Source organism: Toxorhynchites rutilus, chromosome 1 (genome assembly GCF_029784135.1).
Source record: "Toxorhynchites rutilus septentrionalis strain SRP chromosome 1, ASM2978413v1, whole genome shotgun sequence".
NCBI classification, from domain to species: Eukaryota; Metazoa; Arthropoda; class Insecta; order Diptera; family Culicidae; genus Toxorhynchites; species Toxorhynchites rutilus.
The window spans coordinates 72990808-73010062 of record NC_073744.1 but is presented as its reverse complement, the minus strand read 5'-3'; the positions used below and the strand labels follow the sequence as shown (position 1 = coordinate 73010062).

The window sequence follows — 19255 nt, the reverse complement described above, 5'->3', positions numbered from 1 at the left end:
TACTAAAACTGATAAATTTACGATGCTTGTTTTTTACACAATTTGCTAACGTAAAAATTTCTTCGCCTTCTTTGGAGCACGTTCGCCAGGTGAAATCCACTGTTTCGACTATTCTTTGGTACCAGTGGATCTATGTTTCGTCGACGGTCACTAAAAAACGCAGAAACTCCTTGAGATTGCGCTTAAACAGCGTTAAACACGGCTCTGAAGTGGTCTCACGGTTGCGCTTGTTGTCCGGAGTGAGCAAACGCGGCACCTATCGCGCCAACAGCTTTCTCATGCCCAAAATTTCATGCAGGATATGACCCAAACCCAAACACAAAGAATCAAGAATCAAATCACCGACCGATATTGCTCATTTTCCATTTTTCTAAAATCCGCGGACACGCCCGCTTCCACACACGGTCAACACAAAACTACGAGTCCAATTCGGCAGAAATTTTGACAGTAGCCGTTTACGAGAATGTACTACACGATAATAATCTCTATGGCGATACTGACACCATCGGGCGATGAAAGTAAGTACTTATCGGACCGCCCTCGTACAGTACAGCATGGACTATTTTTTCAGTGACCTTTCTCTGTGCACAGCGTATCGATACTCAATGGTAGTTATAACAATGACTCTATATTCTAGGATAGATTAGATCTTATTCACCACATTGTTTCGCTTAGAAACCCGATCCATGGTTCTAACTCTCCAATCCCATTATTGCCAAGTCCTGCTTCACCTGGTCCAACCACCCCGTTCGTTGGGCTCTCTTTCTTCATTTCTCCACCGGATCTTTGCGAGGCTGATGTCCGGCATTCTAATAATATGTCCCGTCCATCGCACTCGTCGTGCCTTGATGACTTTCTGGTAGCTGGGTCGCCGTAGAGTAGCGCCAACTCTACGGTTTCGATAAAACAAGAAAAAAAAACATTTTTAACATAGCATTGATTTTAATAATAAAATTCAATGGTTTGTACACGTTGCTCTTTTGTAAGTCTTTCCATAATGAAAAAGCAACGGTGTGTTAGTGTACAAACTTTCAAAATTAATACAAAAATAAACAACTTCAGAATCATTCCATCCTAACATGCCATCAGTTAATGTTCAACAAACACAACACATTTTCCGATTGCTATTGTATTTCCGGTTCGAGAAATCAGTTTTCAGGATGAATTAGAGCCAACAATCTTAAACATTGACTTAAAATGATGACAGCTTGATTGACATTCTTTCTCTGACGGATAGTGAGATCGCATGAAGAAGTACTGTAAAGCTATGGCCGGACATATCGTTTGTGATTAACACCCAACTATGATGATCAGAACGTGCGTATATGTTTGAAGCGATATGTTATAAATAACCCATCAGAGCAACTTGTATTATGCTATAAAATGCCAATATAAACACGTTATAAAATCGGCTTCACAGCTTCGAGTGTATCCGCAGCATGTAATAAAGATTAAAAAAAATCAGAAGATCTCACGGAATTGAACATTCAGGAAGAAGCGAGTGCGAACATTTAATGTCAGTGTTTGTTTGTGCGAGAAAAAGACATCGAAAGACGAAGTGATGCAATAATAGTAGATAATCGTACATTTAATTTCAGGAGCAACATTCCTACAGTGAGAAAGTGAGCACAGTTATATTACTGAAGAACGAAAAAAACAATAGTTTGAGTGAAGCAAAATATCCGAAACAAAAAATAAACCCAAAATATAAACAAAAACTCGTTTCTGAGGGCAGTAGATCATCAGCGACAACGGCGGCGGTGTGAACCGTTGTGAAATGTCCAATGATTAAGGAAACGGCGAGCAGTGTGGAGTACGACGGATACGATACGGATCCCCAACCGTTATCTGCTAGGGGATGTCGGGCTGTGACGAGGAGGCAGCAGTGTTGACCACAGAGATACCTGCAACCGATCTCGATGATTGTCTCAAAGTGCGAAAATGGTGGTGTTTTCTATTATCAAGTATATTCACATTTTTGGCTGGACTGCTTGTTGTGCTTTTATGGCGGGCCTTTGCCTTTTTGTGCTGTCGAAAGGAGCCCGAGCTAGCACCCAATGATCCGAAACAGAAGGAGCAGAAGGCCTCCCGCCAGGGAAAGCAGGACTTCGAGGGTACGTTTATGACCGAAGCAAAGGACTGGGCAGGTGAACTTATCTCGGGTCAAACTACTACCGGAAGAATCTTGGTGAGTGTCGAAAACTGATTTTGTAACGTAAATGGTTGATTATATTCTATATTTTTCGTCTGGCAGCGATGACGATGAGCATATACATTTTCTCATTACTACGCTTTATATCATTATAGATTAATCATTTAGGATGCAATGCCGAACATTTTCAACTATTGATTTTTTTTTTCGCAAACTTTTGCGATCAGTTCCAATAATTTTGATGTATTTGCATACGTTTTTCAAACTGATTTTTTTGCTTCAATTCATATCTCAAATTTCTCTCTAATAACTTTGCGCAAACGTTTTGTGCATACGTCACAGAAGACACGGGCCATGTTTTGAAAAATTTGCTCTCATGAATTGGTTCGTACTAGGCCACTTCGTGCTGTCAATATTTGGCAGCATATAACTTCGCACGAAGAAGAATTCTGGTGGAAGGAATAAGGATATATACTCTATGCGCTCGAATCATCTGTCAAAGTCTTGCACAAACAGAGCCATTTGTCTAAGAAACATTTGTTGTTCATACATTTTATTACTGATGATTTTTCAGTGCTGAATGTGCTAAAATAATTGATTCAGTGTTTTTTAAACAAACAATGTGTAAAAGGCTAAATTCGGTCACATTACAGTGATCCGACGGTGGTTTTTCGGTTAACCTTATCAAAATTGCAATATTAGCAAGTATCAATTGTCATGCTTCATGTTTTTTAGTGTTGTGCAGTGGTATCGCACCTATAGATATCTTCCGTCAATCGCCATTCAACCAGCATCAAACAAGCGTCCCACATAGAACGGATACGGTAACACACAGAATGTTAAAAAAATTAAACAACGCGAGAATGATCGTTTATGTGAAAACGTTTTCTCGGTGAAAAACGCAACTTGGTTGAATTCGTGCTGGAAGTTGTTGGCTTCCGTAAAATCAAACGCCAGGCGCCGTAAATCCTTGAGAGTCATACAATAGAAAGCTTTATCCAGTCCACTGCAATGGTTCGCTAGATCCTCTGAACCACCCTAGGTGCTCGCTGGCACATCCCAGCAGAATTAGAAATATCGGTTATATAATCGTTTAGCACTCCTGTCAAAATAAACGCTTTCGTTATACTACTTTGGCCACGAATTGCGTATTGCGATCCTTGGTGGAAACAGTTTGCGATTGGAACACGAAACTTATTCACACCGAGCATTGCCGCAGAAGAATCATTTTTGACGTAGGACTACGTCTTTCATTTCTATGCCGGGGTGCAAGTTCAAAGTTTCGAAAACGAGAGAGTGACGCTGGAGTGCAAGGTTTTGAACGTTAATACCTCTTTGCCGGCTGAACGGAGTTGTATGATAATCATTTCATTCAAAAGACAAAATGTCCAAGAGTTATATGATTGTTAATTATTGAGCCGGAAACTTGTTTCAATAGCTTTAAAATTGCTTTGAAAACAGGTTATAGAAATCATCCGTATCCGTATGTATACTAGCGCGCTCGCTTAGAAACCCATCAATCATTATTGGAATGTGAGATGGTTTCTACGAATATGACGAGAAAAATATGATCGAAAGTGGTCGGGTATACATTCCACCCTGTTTGAGTATAAAACATGACGCTTCCTTTGCTTTCGTCATTATTTTCTCTTAAACAGTGGACGTTTCGACGTATGCTTCCGTTTGCTGCTGCCAGAAGAATTGGGCAACCACGCTGTCTCTGAAGGAACGAAACCGAGCCGAAATATACCAGCTCGAAATTAATCCCAAGTGCCGTAGCATATAAACAAAGGCCCTTTTCAGGGACACCAAATTGGATGGATAAGAGTTCAGAAAACAGTCTCTGCAGACCAAACTGAAAGGAGCATTTAGCGAAAATCGTTGTGTCGATGATAATTCGATGGGTGGGTGCCTTTGACTATGGATTTGACAGTGAAGAATACGAAATATTTGATATGGTATAGTGAATATTTCACCATATCAAAGAAATTATATTGATGAAATCAGCGTTAAACAATTATTTCTATACAAATGCCCCAATCGAACGTAGATTCTAATGTGCACTGGGTATTTCCTCGGATTAGGCGATTCCTCCCTTGAGCATTAATAATCTTTTTCTGGTCTGTCGTTTTTCAATTCCATTTCTCTTCTGCAGTCGGACCGAACTGAGCATTTAGCGACAACCGAGGAATCGATGATAATTCGATACCGACTGTGCCATTGACTATGGATTTGCCCAAATCGAATTCCCCTTTGAGCGTCAATAATTCTTTTCTGGCTAAACGAAGTGGTATGATAATCACTTTATTCGAAAGATGAAATGTCTAAGATTTATATACTTGTTACTTATTGATTGCTAAGTCAACGTTAGTCCTGCGTCCACCTTCCGGTTATATCAAAGATGTAACCCACTCCTAGTTTTTCTTATGAGCCGGCATTGATTTTCCCCTACCTAATGTGGCGAAAAATATTATGATTACGCCTGCTTTGCCTTGATTCGGCTCGATGTTTTGATTACAATTCCAGATGTACAGCGAGTGAAACATTCGTTCGCGTCCATAGCTCGAAGATGACACAAAACGAGCAGAATAAGCGATGTTCACTGTTTGTAGAAAGAGACTGAAAATTTTCATCGAAGAAGATGCAATATCTATACGCTAGCGACAGCGTACTTACTGTGCAAGGGTGGAATTTATGTCGCAAATATTATCTTTTCATTATCCTCTTCGTAATTTCTATTCTTGCGGCTGCATAAGTTGTCCATTACAGACAGCACGGTTAGGTAAAGACACAAATGGACAGAACAAATGTTAGGAAAACGGGAATGCTTTCGCTTTTCATCAATTTGAACCATTCACGGACTATGGGATTGTAATGTATAGCATATCAATAATCTTAGAGAATTTCCGATTCAATTGGTATGCGAATCGTCGACATCCAATCTCAGCAAAAATTATATTTGTTAACGTAAACTTTATTTCATAAACACGTGACCTGTTTTCTGATTTGGTACCGTTAATGAAAGGCGCAGTCCTACGTCAAAAAATTATGGAGCCTCATAGTCAGAAGCAGAAATAAATTAATCAATGTACCAGATACGGATGGAGTTCTAACCTATAAAATTTTTAATGACTTGATAAACCATTCGCTCATCGACTACAACTCCATAAATATTTGAATCGATCTCAATATCGTTATTCGAGCGATTGCGGATGAGTGTGGAAACCGTCTAATGTTCGATTTGACAAGAAAATTCTATTTTCATTAATCTTACACTCATATTGAAATCGAGTGTGTGTTTCTGTATACACAACTTCGAGTAGTTGCTATCATTAGTTGGCGCGCTGTCCGAACCAAATTCGTTTTATGTTGTCAGTATTTATACTCGGGTGTTCGATGTATAGCGAGCATATGCACTGCTTTTGGCGGAGAAAGCCAACATCAAAATTTTTGGCGTTTTTCCGTATCTTGAGCCGTAAGCAACAATGCAGAATTGTGTCAAAACCAGCAAAACGTTTGATACGCATCGGACAGCCCATGTTATTAATTGGATTTGTTCGTGGATTCTCTCACGGATCACTGTTTTTCTACATATTATTGTACATGACAGAATCATGTGATTTAGAGCTTTTTTTTCTTGCATTTGCAATATTGTGTTATTTCGAGATGCCTATTTAGTTATTCCCAATGTACCGAGAAACACATGTTGTTCTCTTCGCGGATTGTATTTCTCCTTACATTTCAAATGATGTGCAGGCTATTATCTTTTCCTCTCGTGTTTTGCCCTTACGAAAACTTATAACGCGGTTTGTCATGAGGGGTTTTCGATGATGGTCATCATATCTATTTTTAAATAAATGCTATGGGAACCTTTCTCTATAATCTAAATATTGTGTTCCTAGCCATTTTCATTCGCTTTTGAAGCATGTCAGTTTTATTTGAAAAGGTTACAAGTGTGTGGCCTAGCGACAATGTGGGCAATTGAATGTTTTAGTTGTTGTGTGAGGAGACGAGTATTGTATTGTTACTAATTTCCGTTGATATATAGAGTGGAATATGGTAAAACGCTTCAAAAAATAAATTCTCCAAAATAATTATAAATGATCACAATTTATTATTTGGAAAAAAATCATCTAGCTACCTTTTTTGACAGGTACAATAAGTTATGTTTTCAAGCATGCCCATCAAGAATACTTGTAGGCATGCTAACTATGAAGACTTTCTGGGAGAGGTTTTTGTATTGTCGCACAATTTCCGAGCAAGATGTTTTAGTTTCCGAATTCCTGCACTGAATTCATTTTATCAGTAATTTCAAACTTGAAACATTTAATCTTCCAAATATCAGAGAAAGTGCATCTTTGTGGTCACTACAGATGATGCCTTGATATGAATTGCGTTCGAAATTTAATGACAATACTTCGGAAACGCGAAAGACGATTTCGGACCACCCCATTTTTTTAAATAACCATCTGTTGTGTATTTAAGGCAGTCGGTTAATTTAACCAAAACAGCATTTTTTGATGATCAGGCCATGAGCAACCGAAGAATCTAATAGCACATTTATCTAACGTTTGAGCCCTGAAAACACAAGATTGTGTTAGAGTTTTAGGAAGACCCTCTCCTATAGAATGGCTGGAAATGGAAAGTTTCCAGTTTGAATAGTGATACCTTTCGAAACAGTCCCCAACATGCAGTCCAGGTTTTTGACTACATGTATCGAAAAAACAATTAGAGTAAATGATTTTGGTTTGTCCGATTCGGGGTGTTTTCACGCAACTAGTAAATTCAAATCGATTTTTTTTTGCAGGAAAATCACATATCATCAGGACGAGTTTGAGTTTGTTGAAAAGCCCCAAGTCTCTAGTTGCTAATAATACCATGAGACGTTCAAATTATCCAAATTTTTATGGTTTTTAACGATTTTCTTCAATGCGGAATTATGATCATGGTTCGTCCACCTCTGATCATGTTTTGTCCGAAAGGTGATCATGGTTTGTTCGGTTTTATAAATCACTATTTTTGAATGAAGAAATTAGAATTTTCAAGTAGATGTTGCATTTCTCATTGCTTAAGTTTACTGTCATAATATTGATCCATTCACAATTTTGGTTTTCTTCAGAATATTGCCTTTTTTTGGGCATTTTAAAGATGAACATCACTCAACACAGAGAAACTTTATTTCTGATACGGGCGAATGACAACTTGAACAAACTGCAGCGCGCCAAGCGGCTGCCATAGTAACTAAGTGACCAAACCAACATCAGCGCATTGAACAAAACATGATCAGAATTGAGGTAATCGAGATGCATTAATTACATGATTTATATGTATAAATATGATCCAAATGGTGTGCAAGCATGATGTTTACAATATTTGTAAGTGTAATAATCCAGAAAGGGTCTAAATATATACCAAATAATCATCTGGTGGTTGTTTAAAAGTTAGCTCAAATAAGGGGCGCTTTGACACCAACAGAAGATGGAGTTTATAAACCTTTAAACATGTGAATCCGTAAAAATATCCTATGAATCTACTGTAAATAATGAAAAAGACAATTTTTATTTATATGCTTGAAATCATTTGAATACCTAATTTGACGCAGGTGCGTTGAACTAGAGCATTAAAAAAAGTGGACATACCAAAATCGTATTTTCGACTGGACGAACCAACATTATTTATCCTGCCTTTGAAATGGCAACACATTATAGAACAAAACGGTGTATATCCGACCCAAATCGAACAATCCGGAGCATCTTAAATAAAGTTTCAAATTTCCAATGGATTTCTTTTTCCCCAACCTAACATTAATATAATTTTTCGCTATGGTGGCTAAAAGCCATCATTTTCCATCGACCGTTGACTTTTTTTGTTCACTCGTATTGTATGTGCAAAGGGTTACAACAATTTCAAACTGATCGTTCCTTCAGTTCTATTTCAACTATAGGACAGCCAATCTGTCCTATCCACAACACGTTTATTTGATTTGCACAGTTTGGCTCGTAATCTCTGTGTGTCGTGCTATTTATACTCTCGAAACGTCACGCAAGCCATGGAGGGACAAATGTGTCCAGCAGCTGTAAGTTTTATGATATTATGTGGACTATGTTAATAGGGAGTCGGATATGCGAGGTTGTCGATTCGTTAACGTTAGCAGAATAATTTCGTCTCAAGTAACTGCGTGGTGACCAGGTTAGTTTTAAACTCCGGAAAAACACAATTGTGTACAATTGGAAGCAGCGTTTTTGGTCTCAAAAAATCTTTTTATCTGAGTTTTTTCTCAGAAAATCTGTATCGAAATCTGTATTAACCCTTTGCGGTCGTTTGTCTGCTCCCAGCCACCACAACAAAGAAGTCTATTAAAATTATAATTTATGCAACAATGTATCAGTTCACACTTTTTCTAAACGAATTTTAATGTATTGTGAACTTATTCACGAACCAATACAGTGCTACTATGAATAATAGATAACGGTACTCAATATAAACAAAAGTTGGCATCTATGCTTGAGAAAAGAATTAAAGGAAAAATTACTTGTATTGCGGCATTGTGTAGATGTAATGATCATTGTTCTGTATGTTCAAACAGAAATATAAAAAAAGAAAGACGCCAAACTAATTATTTTTATGATAAATGCGAAAGATATCATAGCAAACATTTTTAAACATAAACATAAAAACATTGTTTTGTAAATACTTATCAATAGCTTACAAAAAATAAAGGAATCTTGTTCATCTTTCATAATGTCACAAAGTTATACATTACTGCTTTTTTAAATAAAAATAAATGCGACCAGTACGACACACATGTAGAAATTTAATACGATCACAAAGGGTTAAATTTATAAGTTTAATTTTGAAGCATAAGCTAAGCTTCAGTATCATTGATTGGCATAGTTATTATGAATTTGACGATCTTGATGATATCCACGTAAAAATTCGCATTCACTGTGCTTTTGTAGGAAAAAGATAAACAGTGTTATTTTTTCATTGTAAAACCAGCCGATGACGCAGACTTCGGCATCTTCTCGCGTTAAATTGAACATGAGAAAGCAATACTACCCGCTACATATGAATGAAAAAATGACTTTCATTCATACTGATTCAAATGCTATATGGATAAAATTGGTGAGTTGGGAAAAATATTTTTGAAATCAAGCCATAACTAATATTGGATCGTTTTTTTGAAAAATCTATAAATCTGTATGAAAAATAAAAAAATCTGTAATTTGTATCTGCAGATTGTTGGTTTCAAAAAGTCTGAAAAATCTCTATAAATACAGATTATCCTGAAGATATGGTAACCATGGCGCTTTGGCCAAAATGAATTGTCCCATATCTAAATGATCTAAGCTCCATGCATTAGTTCGTTCTTATTTATTTTATAGGTATATGCAGCATAATATATCCATATTTTGGGTGGTATATAATGCGCCTAACTGGCATATACTACATGGGCTAAAAAGTCCCGGGTTTTGAATAAAAACAATCGTTTTTTGGGCAAAACTGTATTCATTCCTCAACATAGTTTCCTTCGAGGGCAATACACTTGGTATAGCGAGTTTCCAACATTTCGATTCTTTTCTGTAGTACGAAACGTCTAAGTCTTCGAAAACCACTGTATTGGTTGTTCAGGATTTTTAACCATCAAAAAACAATGTTTGATCAAAATACAATATCAATTTTTTTCTATTTTCTCTACGAATGCTCAGGTAGTAACGCTTAAACAAGTGTAGTTTGTGAACAAGTGAACGAAATGTCATGAAACTTCACACATAAGCTAGTGACAGATGAATCTCTCGAAATGAATCTTTTTCATTTTTTAGTGGCGCCATCTGTTGAAAAATCGAAAAATCTTTTCAGCCCATGTAGTGTTCTGCTGTCCTGTTATCTGTTTAAAGTCAGCATTGAATTGAGATTCATCATTCGTGACACTGAACTTTGTATTTGGGTCTTGTATTTGGGTCTACTTCCATCTTGGCAGGTAGTAACCCCGTAACTAAGGTATTGAAGGATGGTTAATCGTGATACTCACAATTTTCAATTAGAGGCGAATGAACTACAAAGATTGTAGCCTCTTAGAAACAAAGAACCAACCAACAATTTTCAATCATTGGAATAGCGGAAACCTACCGAGTTAGGTATTCCTGATTTTCTGTTCAGAAGCTGTTGTCTCTATTATCCACTCTTTATTTTATTTCGCTAAACGTTTTCTTTGTTTTGCTCTGTCGTACTCCAACCAGAAATGGTAGCTTTTCTACTGAATCCGTCCCAGTAGCTCAAATTTATTATTTATGCTCTTCGATTTTCAAGTAATATCAACTGTTAGCATCAAAAGTATGCGTGAAATGATTAAAAGCAAAACCAACACTGTTATTCATCATTCTCCCTGTTCACAAGTGCTCTTTTGAAAGACATTCCCAAGTATGCTCACTAATATTTTTGATAATTTATAGCTGCGTATACATAAGGCTAATAATAATAAGTAGGAAAGGATAGGGTAAGACGCCCATCTTAAGCAAAACTAGATGAAACATGTAGCCACATCTGTTTTCTTTGTAATGAAATGAGCTAAAACGATTACGAATAAGAAAATCAACAAAAATATTGAGAATTCTAAACGCATTCATATTACGTCATTCTTAAATAAGCGAGGTAAGGTGCAATTATGCGTGTCCAAAATGCTCAACAACGGGTTGAAATGTCAAACGACATCGTAGCGTTTCTTTTGGATAATTCATGGAATCACTGCTCACACCTTCCGCTTCCGATATGTTTCTGCCAGTCAAATAGCATCGAATTTTCTAGACATTTTTTGTCGGAAGCCGAAAACGCTGAGTAATTTTGAATCCAATATTTTTGTTTACAAACGTATTCCCAAATTTCACAAATTTTTGCATTTATAATTAGGAGTTTTTACTTTGATTCTAGGGTTTGTATTCTTCTATATTATAGAAAGATTTTAGTAGTCAGAAACATTGAAATAATTTTGTTCGTTCTGGTTTTTATCATATAATACATGAACAGATATGAGAAAATGGTTTTATGTATTTCAGAAACCGTCTGCGCATAAAACTATTGCGGTGAATATCTGAAAGATTTGATAACACTGACACTGACTACCTTTTTTGAATCTTCATACTGGGGCGATGTAAAATTGCCATTATAAAATTGCATTTTATTATAAAAATGACATTATTATAAATTTTGACATTTGTTTGTTTAAACTCAATTGATAGATCTGGTAACATTCGAGAGTGTATCGAAGTTTGCTAGACTAGGTTTTATACTCGCGCATTGGTCTGTCAGACCGAGAAATCATTAATTCGTTCTTTTCTCAGAAAAGATCAACACTATGACTTTGCGATTCTCTCTAGCTTCGTTATTCATCGATCATCATCGTTTAGTGTATCGCATGTGTTGGTACAAAGGGGACGTGTGTCACTTTTTTCATACTTTCGGTCTGACACACCGACGCGAGTATACGAGTAACTTTGGACATGTGCCTTTTTTCATATTCTAGAATATTGATGAATGAAATGTATAAATTAATGTTAGTGGCCTGAAATATTTATTGAATATAATGCATAAGATCATTACCGGACTATTCTTATTTGATTTCAGTCCCTTTTGTAATTGAATCGAACGGATCCATATATTTACTATTCGTAGCTAGATACATACGTTCAAAAGCAAAATATAAATGTTCGACTTTCGTATAGTTATTCGCTAAATATAATGGTCATACATATACACACTTGTGAAAGAATTTCACTTGTGGAAGAATTGTAAACAGTAAACTATAAACTAATTCGTGGCTTATGGTAAATTTTAACAGATACAGTTTCGGGTTTTTTTTTATAATGGACAATATCGACAAGAAAACAAGAAAAAGAAAAGGAAGTTGCCCTATCTAAAAAAGACATTAATTCTTAGTTTACCATGAATACAGAGACAAAGAATATTAGAAATATGCAAACTTTATATTCCAGAACCTTTATCATCTGGTTATTATCATCTGGTATTATTTTTAATTATTTATACATTCTTCTCTTTGATAAAAGACCCGAAAACACGGAACAACTACATGAAATGTAAAAAAATATGTTTGTTTCGAGCATGCAGTTATGCTATGTTTTGATTCTTACTCCAATGAAACCACAATCGATTAATACGTTTTTATGTTATTTTATAGCTCTTCATACTTCCATGAATTATATTCAGTTGCTTACTTCTAATTGATAACAGTGAAAAATTTGAATTTCGTTATTTGCGTTGGAGTATCAAAAATTACTATGTTTTGAGGAGGCTGAATTAGATGTCTATTAAACCATAATAAAGATGAAGAAAACATATTTTTGGAGTTTTTCCTTTCAATCATACCCTCTTCTTCAAATAAATGCCAATAAAGCCAGAAAAATACACAATGGCAACTTTACAGAGAAGTTCAATTTTCGGTCTGTGACACCGTGCGCGAATATACGTGTTATGATTTTGCACGCGAGTACAGGAGGGTTAAGGTGAAGGTGGAAGCTAGCCACAAATGGCTGCCACAATGACGCTCATTTCTTTCATCTCCCTATCTTACCCTTCGCCAGAAAACCAGTAATTTTGCGAAACATTATGAAGAAAATGATCGTTTTCGTACACTTCCCATCGAGTAATATCAACAAAACTCTAATCGATTACTCACTAGACATTAAAGTTTCATCTGCCGTCGCACTGTATAGTAAAACGTCGGAAAACTCGAACTAATGCTCTGAAAGTTAAATTTTCATTTTTCAATTTTCCGTAACGGTTTTGTTAGTATTGGCGAAAGTATCGTTATTTTTTCGACACTGATGCCACACAACATCATCGAAACAACTATCAACCACTCAACAAAATGTTATTCCTGAGTTATAGCGTTTCATGTCATGAAAACCAATAGAATAAAATTGTGTTGATATCACTACCATCATTATTTTTACGTTTAATGGGTCTATAATGTGAGTTTTAGCAACTTTAACTTTGGTTAAGCAAATTGTATTGCAGAGCTCGGAACACTGCCACGGCTGCCTATGCTTTCAAAAATAGTAAACGGAAAAGTGTTACATTCAATCAAAATGCCTCGGCCAACGAAGAGAAGGGTTAAGGCTCTCCAACGTGAATATGTGAAAACAATACGATCAACAAAGGAAAATATTAAGGAATTAGTACTATGCGGAAGAATTTGTTAATACCAAAAGAGCCCCAACTCGCATGTGTCATAAATTTGCTCGCGTATGATCAGAATTTTACTTCATATGCAAATACACATACTATATATATTTATATATGCAATTGTTCATCGGAACACATCGTTCATACATTTTACTTTAGTATTGAATTGTTATTTTTTCAAATGTATTCTATGACTCGTGTCAGTGAAGCGCCACACAGTCTGATAAGTGAATCGATCTATTCACTTGTGCTTTGCTCTTCTCTCACAAACACATTTCCCCATTTTTACACGTGGTTCTACCTATACTTTTACTACAATCGCTTCCTTCCACCTTCACCTTAACTACATATAATTGAATGTATAATGAAAAAAGATAGTTATTCACTGAAAATCCGTTTTCCTGGATTTTTCATGATGGTGCGTTTTAGCGACACGGTGCGTCTTACTTCAAGTTCCCCTAAATGAGACAAAAGTATTTAGTATTACCTGACTTTCCCATGAACACCATGCGCCTGAAGCTGTGTAACATCGATCACATCGATACACCACGAGTCAGGATCGATGTTGTAGGTTTCGGCACAGTCTTACAACCATGAGTGTGACTCAACGTTGTAGGTTAAATGGTTAATACGAGATATGGGGGGTGAAAAAGTTTCAAGTTACTTTATGTTTTGCTAACTACTCGCCTTATGGATTGTGTTATTAATCCTCTAGGAATCGAAACTGCAACACCAATATGGCTGAATCAGCCCCGGATAATTTAATTTTTGCAGTTATAGAACTCCTACGTAAATTTACTACGATCAAAACCATTAATGTGATGTCGTTATTGAATGATTTACATTTGCGGCGCCATCTAAAAAAACACTTGTGTTCGAGTAATTCCAAATGAAACTGAAAAATGAAAAAAATAAGTATTTTTGATTCGAATGAAAGTGTGTATTCCGTTTAGGAAATATGAGTTCCACAGAAATTAGGAATTTTTTGACTGAAGCGTAACTTTTGAAAAGGGCGTATCGATTTGAGTAAGAAAAATCTTTGATAATTTATATCTCAAAAACTATGAGTCGTACCGAAATAGTGTCTTAGAAAGAGTTATAGAGTATTGATGGTTGAATATGAAAAAAAAATGTACACTGAGAAAAAAAATTAGTAAAGTAAAATTAGTAAAAATTTGATTATTTACTATAAAAAAGACAATAATTTAGAAATATTTTTTTAAATATTTCGAGAATGGCTACATTTAGAAGGAGATTGATAATAACCTTTTTTGTTTTAAATCACATCAGGATTCATAATTTGTGGCTAAAAATGATTGTTAACATACAAAAATTCGATGTTTTGAAAATTCCTAAAAATTCGATGTTCCACAAAGTTCGTCAAAAATAGTTTTACCATCTTAGGCCTATTTTTGAAATTTTCTGCATGACTTCTATTTTGTATGAAAAAAAAAAAAAAAATAAAAAGTATGTATTTTGGATATTGCAAATTGAATTTTTATTTTGTAAATAAAAAAAGAGTACTAATTTTTTTTCTCAGTGTACTTTTTTTTTATATTCAACCATCAATACTCTATAACTCTTTCTAAGACACTATTTCGGTATATACTCATACTCATAAAACTCATAGTTTTTGAGATATAAATTATCAAAGATTTCCCTTACTCAAATCGATACGCCCTTTTCAAAAGGTACGCTTGAGTCAAAAAATTCCCAATTGCTGTGAAAAACTCATATTTCCTCCAACCCAAACGGAATACACACTTTCATTGGAATCAAAAATACAAGTTTTTAAAATCTGCATTTTTATGACGATTTCATTTGGAATTGCTGGTCCGGACAAGCAACAGTTGAAATAATATTTAGTGCGATTGCAGTAATCATTATTGTTGCAGTACGAATGTTTGTATATTTAATCCAAATCGAATTCAATCAATAGCAAACAATATTCTAAGCGAAGCTCCAATATTTTTATCGTTGCTCGCCCACCAACAGATGTGAAAAACATTTTTTTTTCTTTCGCTTTCCTCATCGTCTGGAGGAATTGCTTTGAAATGACGACGATTGATGGAATCAAATGGAAATTTATACTTCCAGCTCCGTTTGTAATCATACCGCGATTCATTTATAATGTTATTCTTCGGTTTCTAGTTTATTTTTGCATCAGCAGTGCAAGGGTCAGCTGAAGCATCGCAGACACACAACGAATGGAAATTTTAACGTATTTGGTGGAAATTTTATTGATAAATGGAGATTTTCCACATGGTAACATCGCATGGAATCGCAATGAATCATACCAGACAGATCTATGGCTATTGAAGACAACCGTCCGAAAGGAATAATTTTTGTGAAGGCGATGATCCTCTCGGATTTCAATGTTGTATTTACGATTCACTCACTACAATAAACACAGAAAACTTTCAAAAGTTGCCAAACCAATATAGTGGTTCTCAGGTGTTCGCAATAAAAGGAAATTTTGTTCGTTATCGCAAAAGATTAGAGTGGTTTTTTAATTCCTTCACTAGGGTGGGCTTTTCCATTCTCTTTCGAAACCACCAAGTTTAAGTAGAACTGCATTCCGCGCTAGAATACACCCCAACATCATACTCAATGAATGAATACTATTTTTAGTAACTAGTGAACTACGTCACATGAGTGTTTCTCATCACTTCATTGACAAACCTCAATTGACTCGAAGCGATGGTTAAAATCATAATGAATTTATTTTAAAAGGACCATCGAAATTCAAATATTTTTCTAAGTACTTATTAATGTTATTACGCATTCACTTCCATAAAGGTCGTTGTTGATAGTAACGAACCGAATCGTATCCCATATAAGTAGATCATATTGGGTATCCACTGATATTATCGAGATGCGTTGGTGCTACTATTTGTAGAAGATTGATTTATACTTCATTCCTCCTAAGCTGTGGATTTTTTAAAAATACTGTTAACGCTGCTGTGGTCCATCGTAGCACTGTTACACTTCAAACCAATATGTTCGAGTTAATTATTTGTGGGGTAGATCACAGAGGGATTTTCGTATTAGCGATTACAACCGCAGCGGCTAACGATCGTTAGAGGAAAAGGAAAAAAAATCTGTCAGTGGCATCTGACGAGTATGTATGTGGATGCTACTCCTTCGTCGCCTTCCGCTGTTTTTGTTTTCAATATCGACCTGAAGAGCACGAGCATTCGTTTACTTTAAAGTCCGGGCTACCATGTATACAGATGCGCGTAAGCATACTAAATTTGAGAACATGTGAATAACTCGCTAGTAGTCTCAGGGGGAGTTGTTTACATTCTATTATGTTTTAAAGGTAATCTGTAATGTGAAACGGGAGTGATTGATTTGAGACAATTTATTTACAAATAATTCCGAAAACGAATGCCGGTGAAGTTATGACCAATTCAGAACGTAGAAAGTGTGCGATACTTTTTTGCAAGTTGATTTATGGTACTTTTTATCGTTATTAACTTCAGAAACAAGATGACTATTCGCCAATTTGGAGCATTTATCCGGAACGTCAACTGGTCACTATTTTTGTTCAACGTTTTAACTAACATCTATTTCTGATCAATCATTTGACATCGGTAGTCGGAAGCAAAACCCGTTTCTTTGGGTTCGAGATGTTGATATTATTAGTGTGATCATGGTGTATGTTTCGCAAGCGTTCATTTATTAGACTCAACTACTCATCATCCAACGATTACAAAGTCGAATTTCACCTTCATTTCAAATTTAGTTGCCCATTTGTAAAGAATGAACTTAATGTTCTCTGTGAAAAAACAGGAAGTGGGTTATATCTATGGTATAACCGCAAGGGTGACGTAGGACTATCGTTGATTTAGAGATCATTTGTTTGAAGTTGAATCTAAATCCATTCTGAATGAATGAATAAATGAATATTTGGGAGACTTCGAAAACGAGAGCGTTACGTTGGAGGAACAAGGTTTTATGCATCCAATATAGGATACGAAAAACCTTGTTCTGAAGAATAATCTTCAGAAGCTAACCTGCTAACTGTACTTGATTGACAAATCACAAACCCAAATGTATTATATGGATATTTTATGGATGGAAAACATTAAAATACACTCTTTCGCTTGAATGTAATTTTCAATTCCAAGGGGAACTGGCAGATTATTTTCCAGCAACGATTAGATATTTCCACATTTTCCTCGATACTGGAAGCCCACCAGTGGTTAATACTAACTCGATAACCACCTGTTAATAGTACTTGATTGAAAAATATTTGGTCACAGTGTTACATGGATAGAAAACATTCAATTAAACTCTTTCACATGAATATATTTTGAAAATTCCCAAAGGAACTGGCAGATTATTTTCCAGCAATGATTAGATCTTTCCGGAACTTTCTCGATGCTGAATGGCATCCTAACGGAAAGAGTTCTGCGCGTGTATGTGTCGATCCTTCGCCGTCCACCTCCTCCAGCACGTTAGGCAACGATGTTGTCTTGTCGATGTCCTCACGAAAAATGAATGTGTCTCACCACCAGAATATCGCTTAAGTATGCTTTTTGTGTGTGATTGAATCGAGAGATGGTGTGGTTTACGATGGCAATTTGGAAGGCAAACTAGAGGGGAATGAACTCTCTGAGCTCGGAACTTTCGGCGACTGAGCAATAATCGATTGCGGGCGCATACAATATTGGATACGGAAATATCCTACTGATGGGGAAGAATAATCTTCGGAAGCGATCCTGTTAATTGCGATTGATTGAAAAACCACAAAACCAAATGTATTTGGTCACAGTGTTACATGGATAGAAAACATTCAAATAAACTCTTTCGCATGAATGTATTTTTAAATTCCCAGAGGAACTGGCAGATTATTTTCAGTAACAATTAGATATTTCCACATTTTCCTCGATACTGGAAGCCCACCTGTGGTTAATGCTAATTAGATAACCATCTGTTAATAGCACTTGATTGAAACATATTTGGTCACAGTGTTACATGGATAGAACACATTAAAATAAACTCTTTCACATGAATGTAATTTTAAATTCCCAGAGGAACTGGCAGATTATTTTCAGTAACGATTAGATATTTCCACATTTTCCTCGATACTGGAAGCCCACCAGTGGTTAATACCATCTGTTAATAGCACTTGATTGAAACATATTTGGTCACAGTGTTACATGGATAGAACACATTAAAATAAACTCTTTCACATGAATGTAATTTTAAATTCCCAGAGGAACTGGCAGATTATTTTCAGTAACGATTAGATATTTCCACATTTTCCTCGATACTGGAAGCCCACCAGTGGTTAATACTAACTCGATAACCACCTGTTAATAGTACTTGATTGAAAAATATTTGGTCACAGTGTTACATGAATAGAAAACATTGAAATAAACTCTTTCACATGAATGTATTTTTAAATTCCCAGAGGAACTGGCAGATTATTTTCCAGAAATGATTAGATCTTTCCGGAACTTTCTCGATGCTGAATGGCATCCAAACGGAAGGAATTCCGCGCGTGTATGTGTGTGTAGCGATGTCTTCCCGGGGAACCGTTTGTGGCATCACTCTCCTCCTGATGGATTCCCTTCTGGCCTAAGGTGCACAAACAGGCTCTTGGTGACACCGTTCATCCGCGCTTTCATGATAAATGAAGAGCTTCACCACAACAGCGACAACATGCTCCAATCGCTGTTCAATTAGAACTGAGTGGATTTCCGAGCGGCGCTCGCTTATATACCGATTGGTGATTTCAATAGCCTGTTTTGAAAGCAATTTTAACACTATTGAAACAAGTTTTTGGATCAAAAAGAACGCGTAGACATTTTATCTTCCGAATGAAGTGTTTATCATACCATTTCGTTCAGTTGTTTAGGAGCTATTAACGCTCAAAATCTCGGTTTCCGGCGT

The 19255-nt window shown here is 36.0% G+C and overlaps 1 protein-coding gene across 26 annotated transcripts in view; it reads left to right on the top strand.

Moving 5' to 3' along the window:
* LOC129762995 (calcium-activated potassium channel slowpoke) overlaps nt 1–19255 on the top strand; it is a 196156-nt gene that overhangs the window by 11310 nt on the left and 165591 nt on the right. For all 26 annotated transcript variants that reach the window (XM_055761676.1, XM_055761691.1, XM_055761681.1 and 23 more), the window contains exon 2: nt 1599–2188. In XM_055761676.1, coding sequence (XP_055617651.1) covers nt 1859–2188 — 330 coding nt within the window. In that variant the 5' untranslated portion in view covers nt 1599–1858. The remainder of the gene's footprint in view (nt 1–1598; nt 2189–19255) is intronic.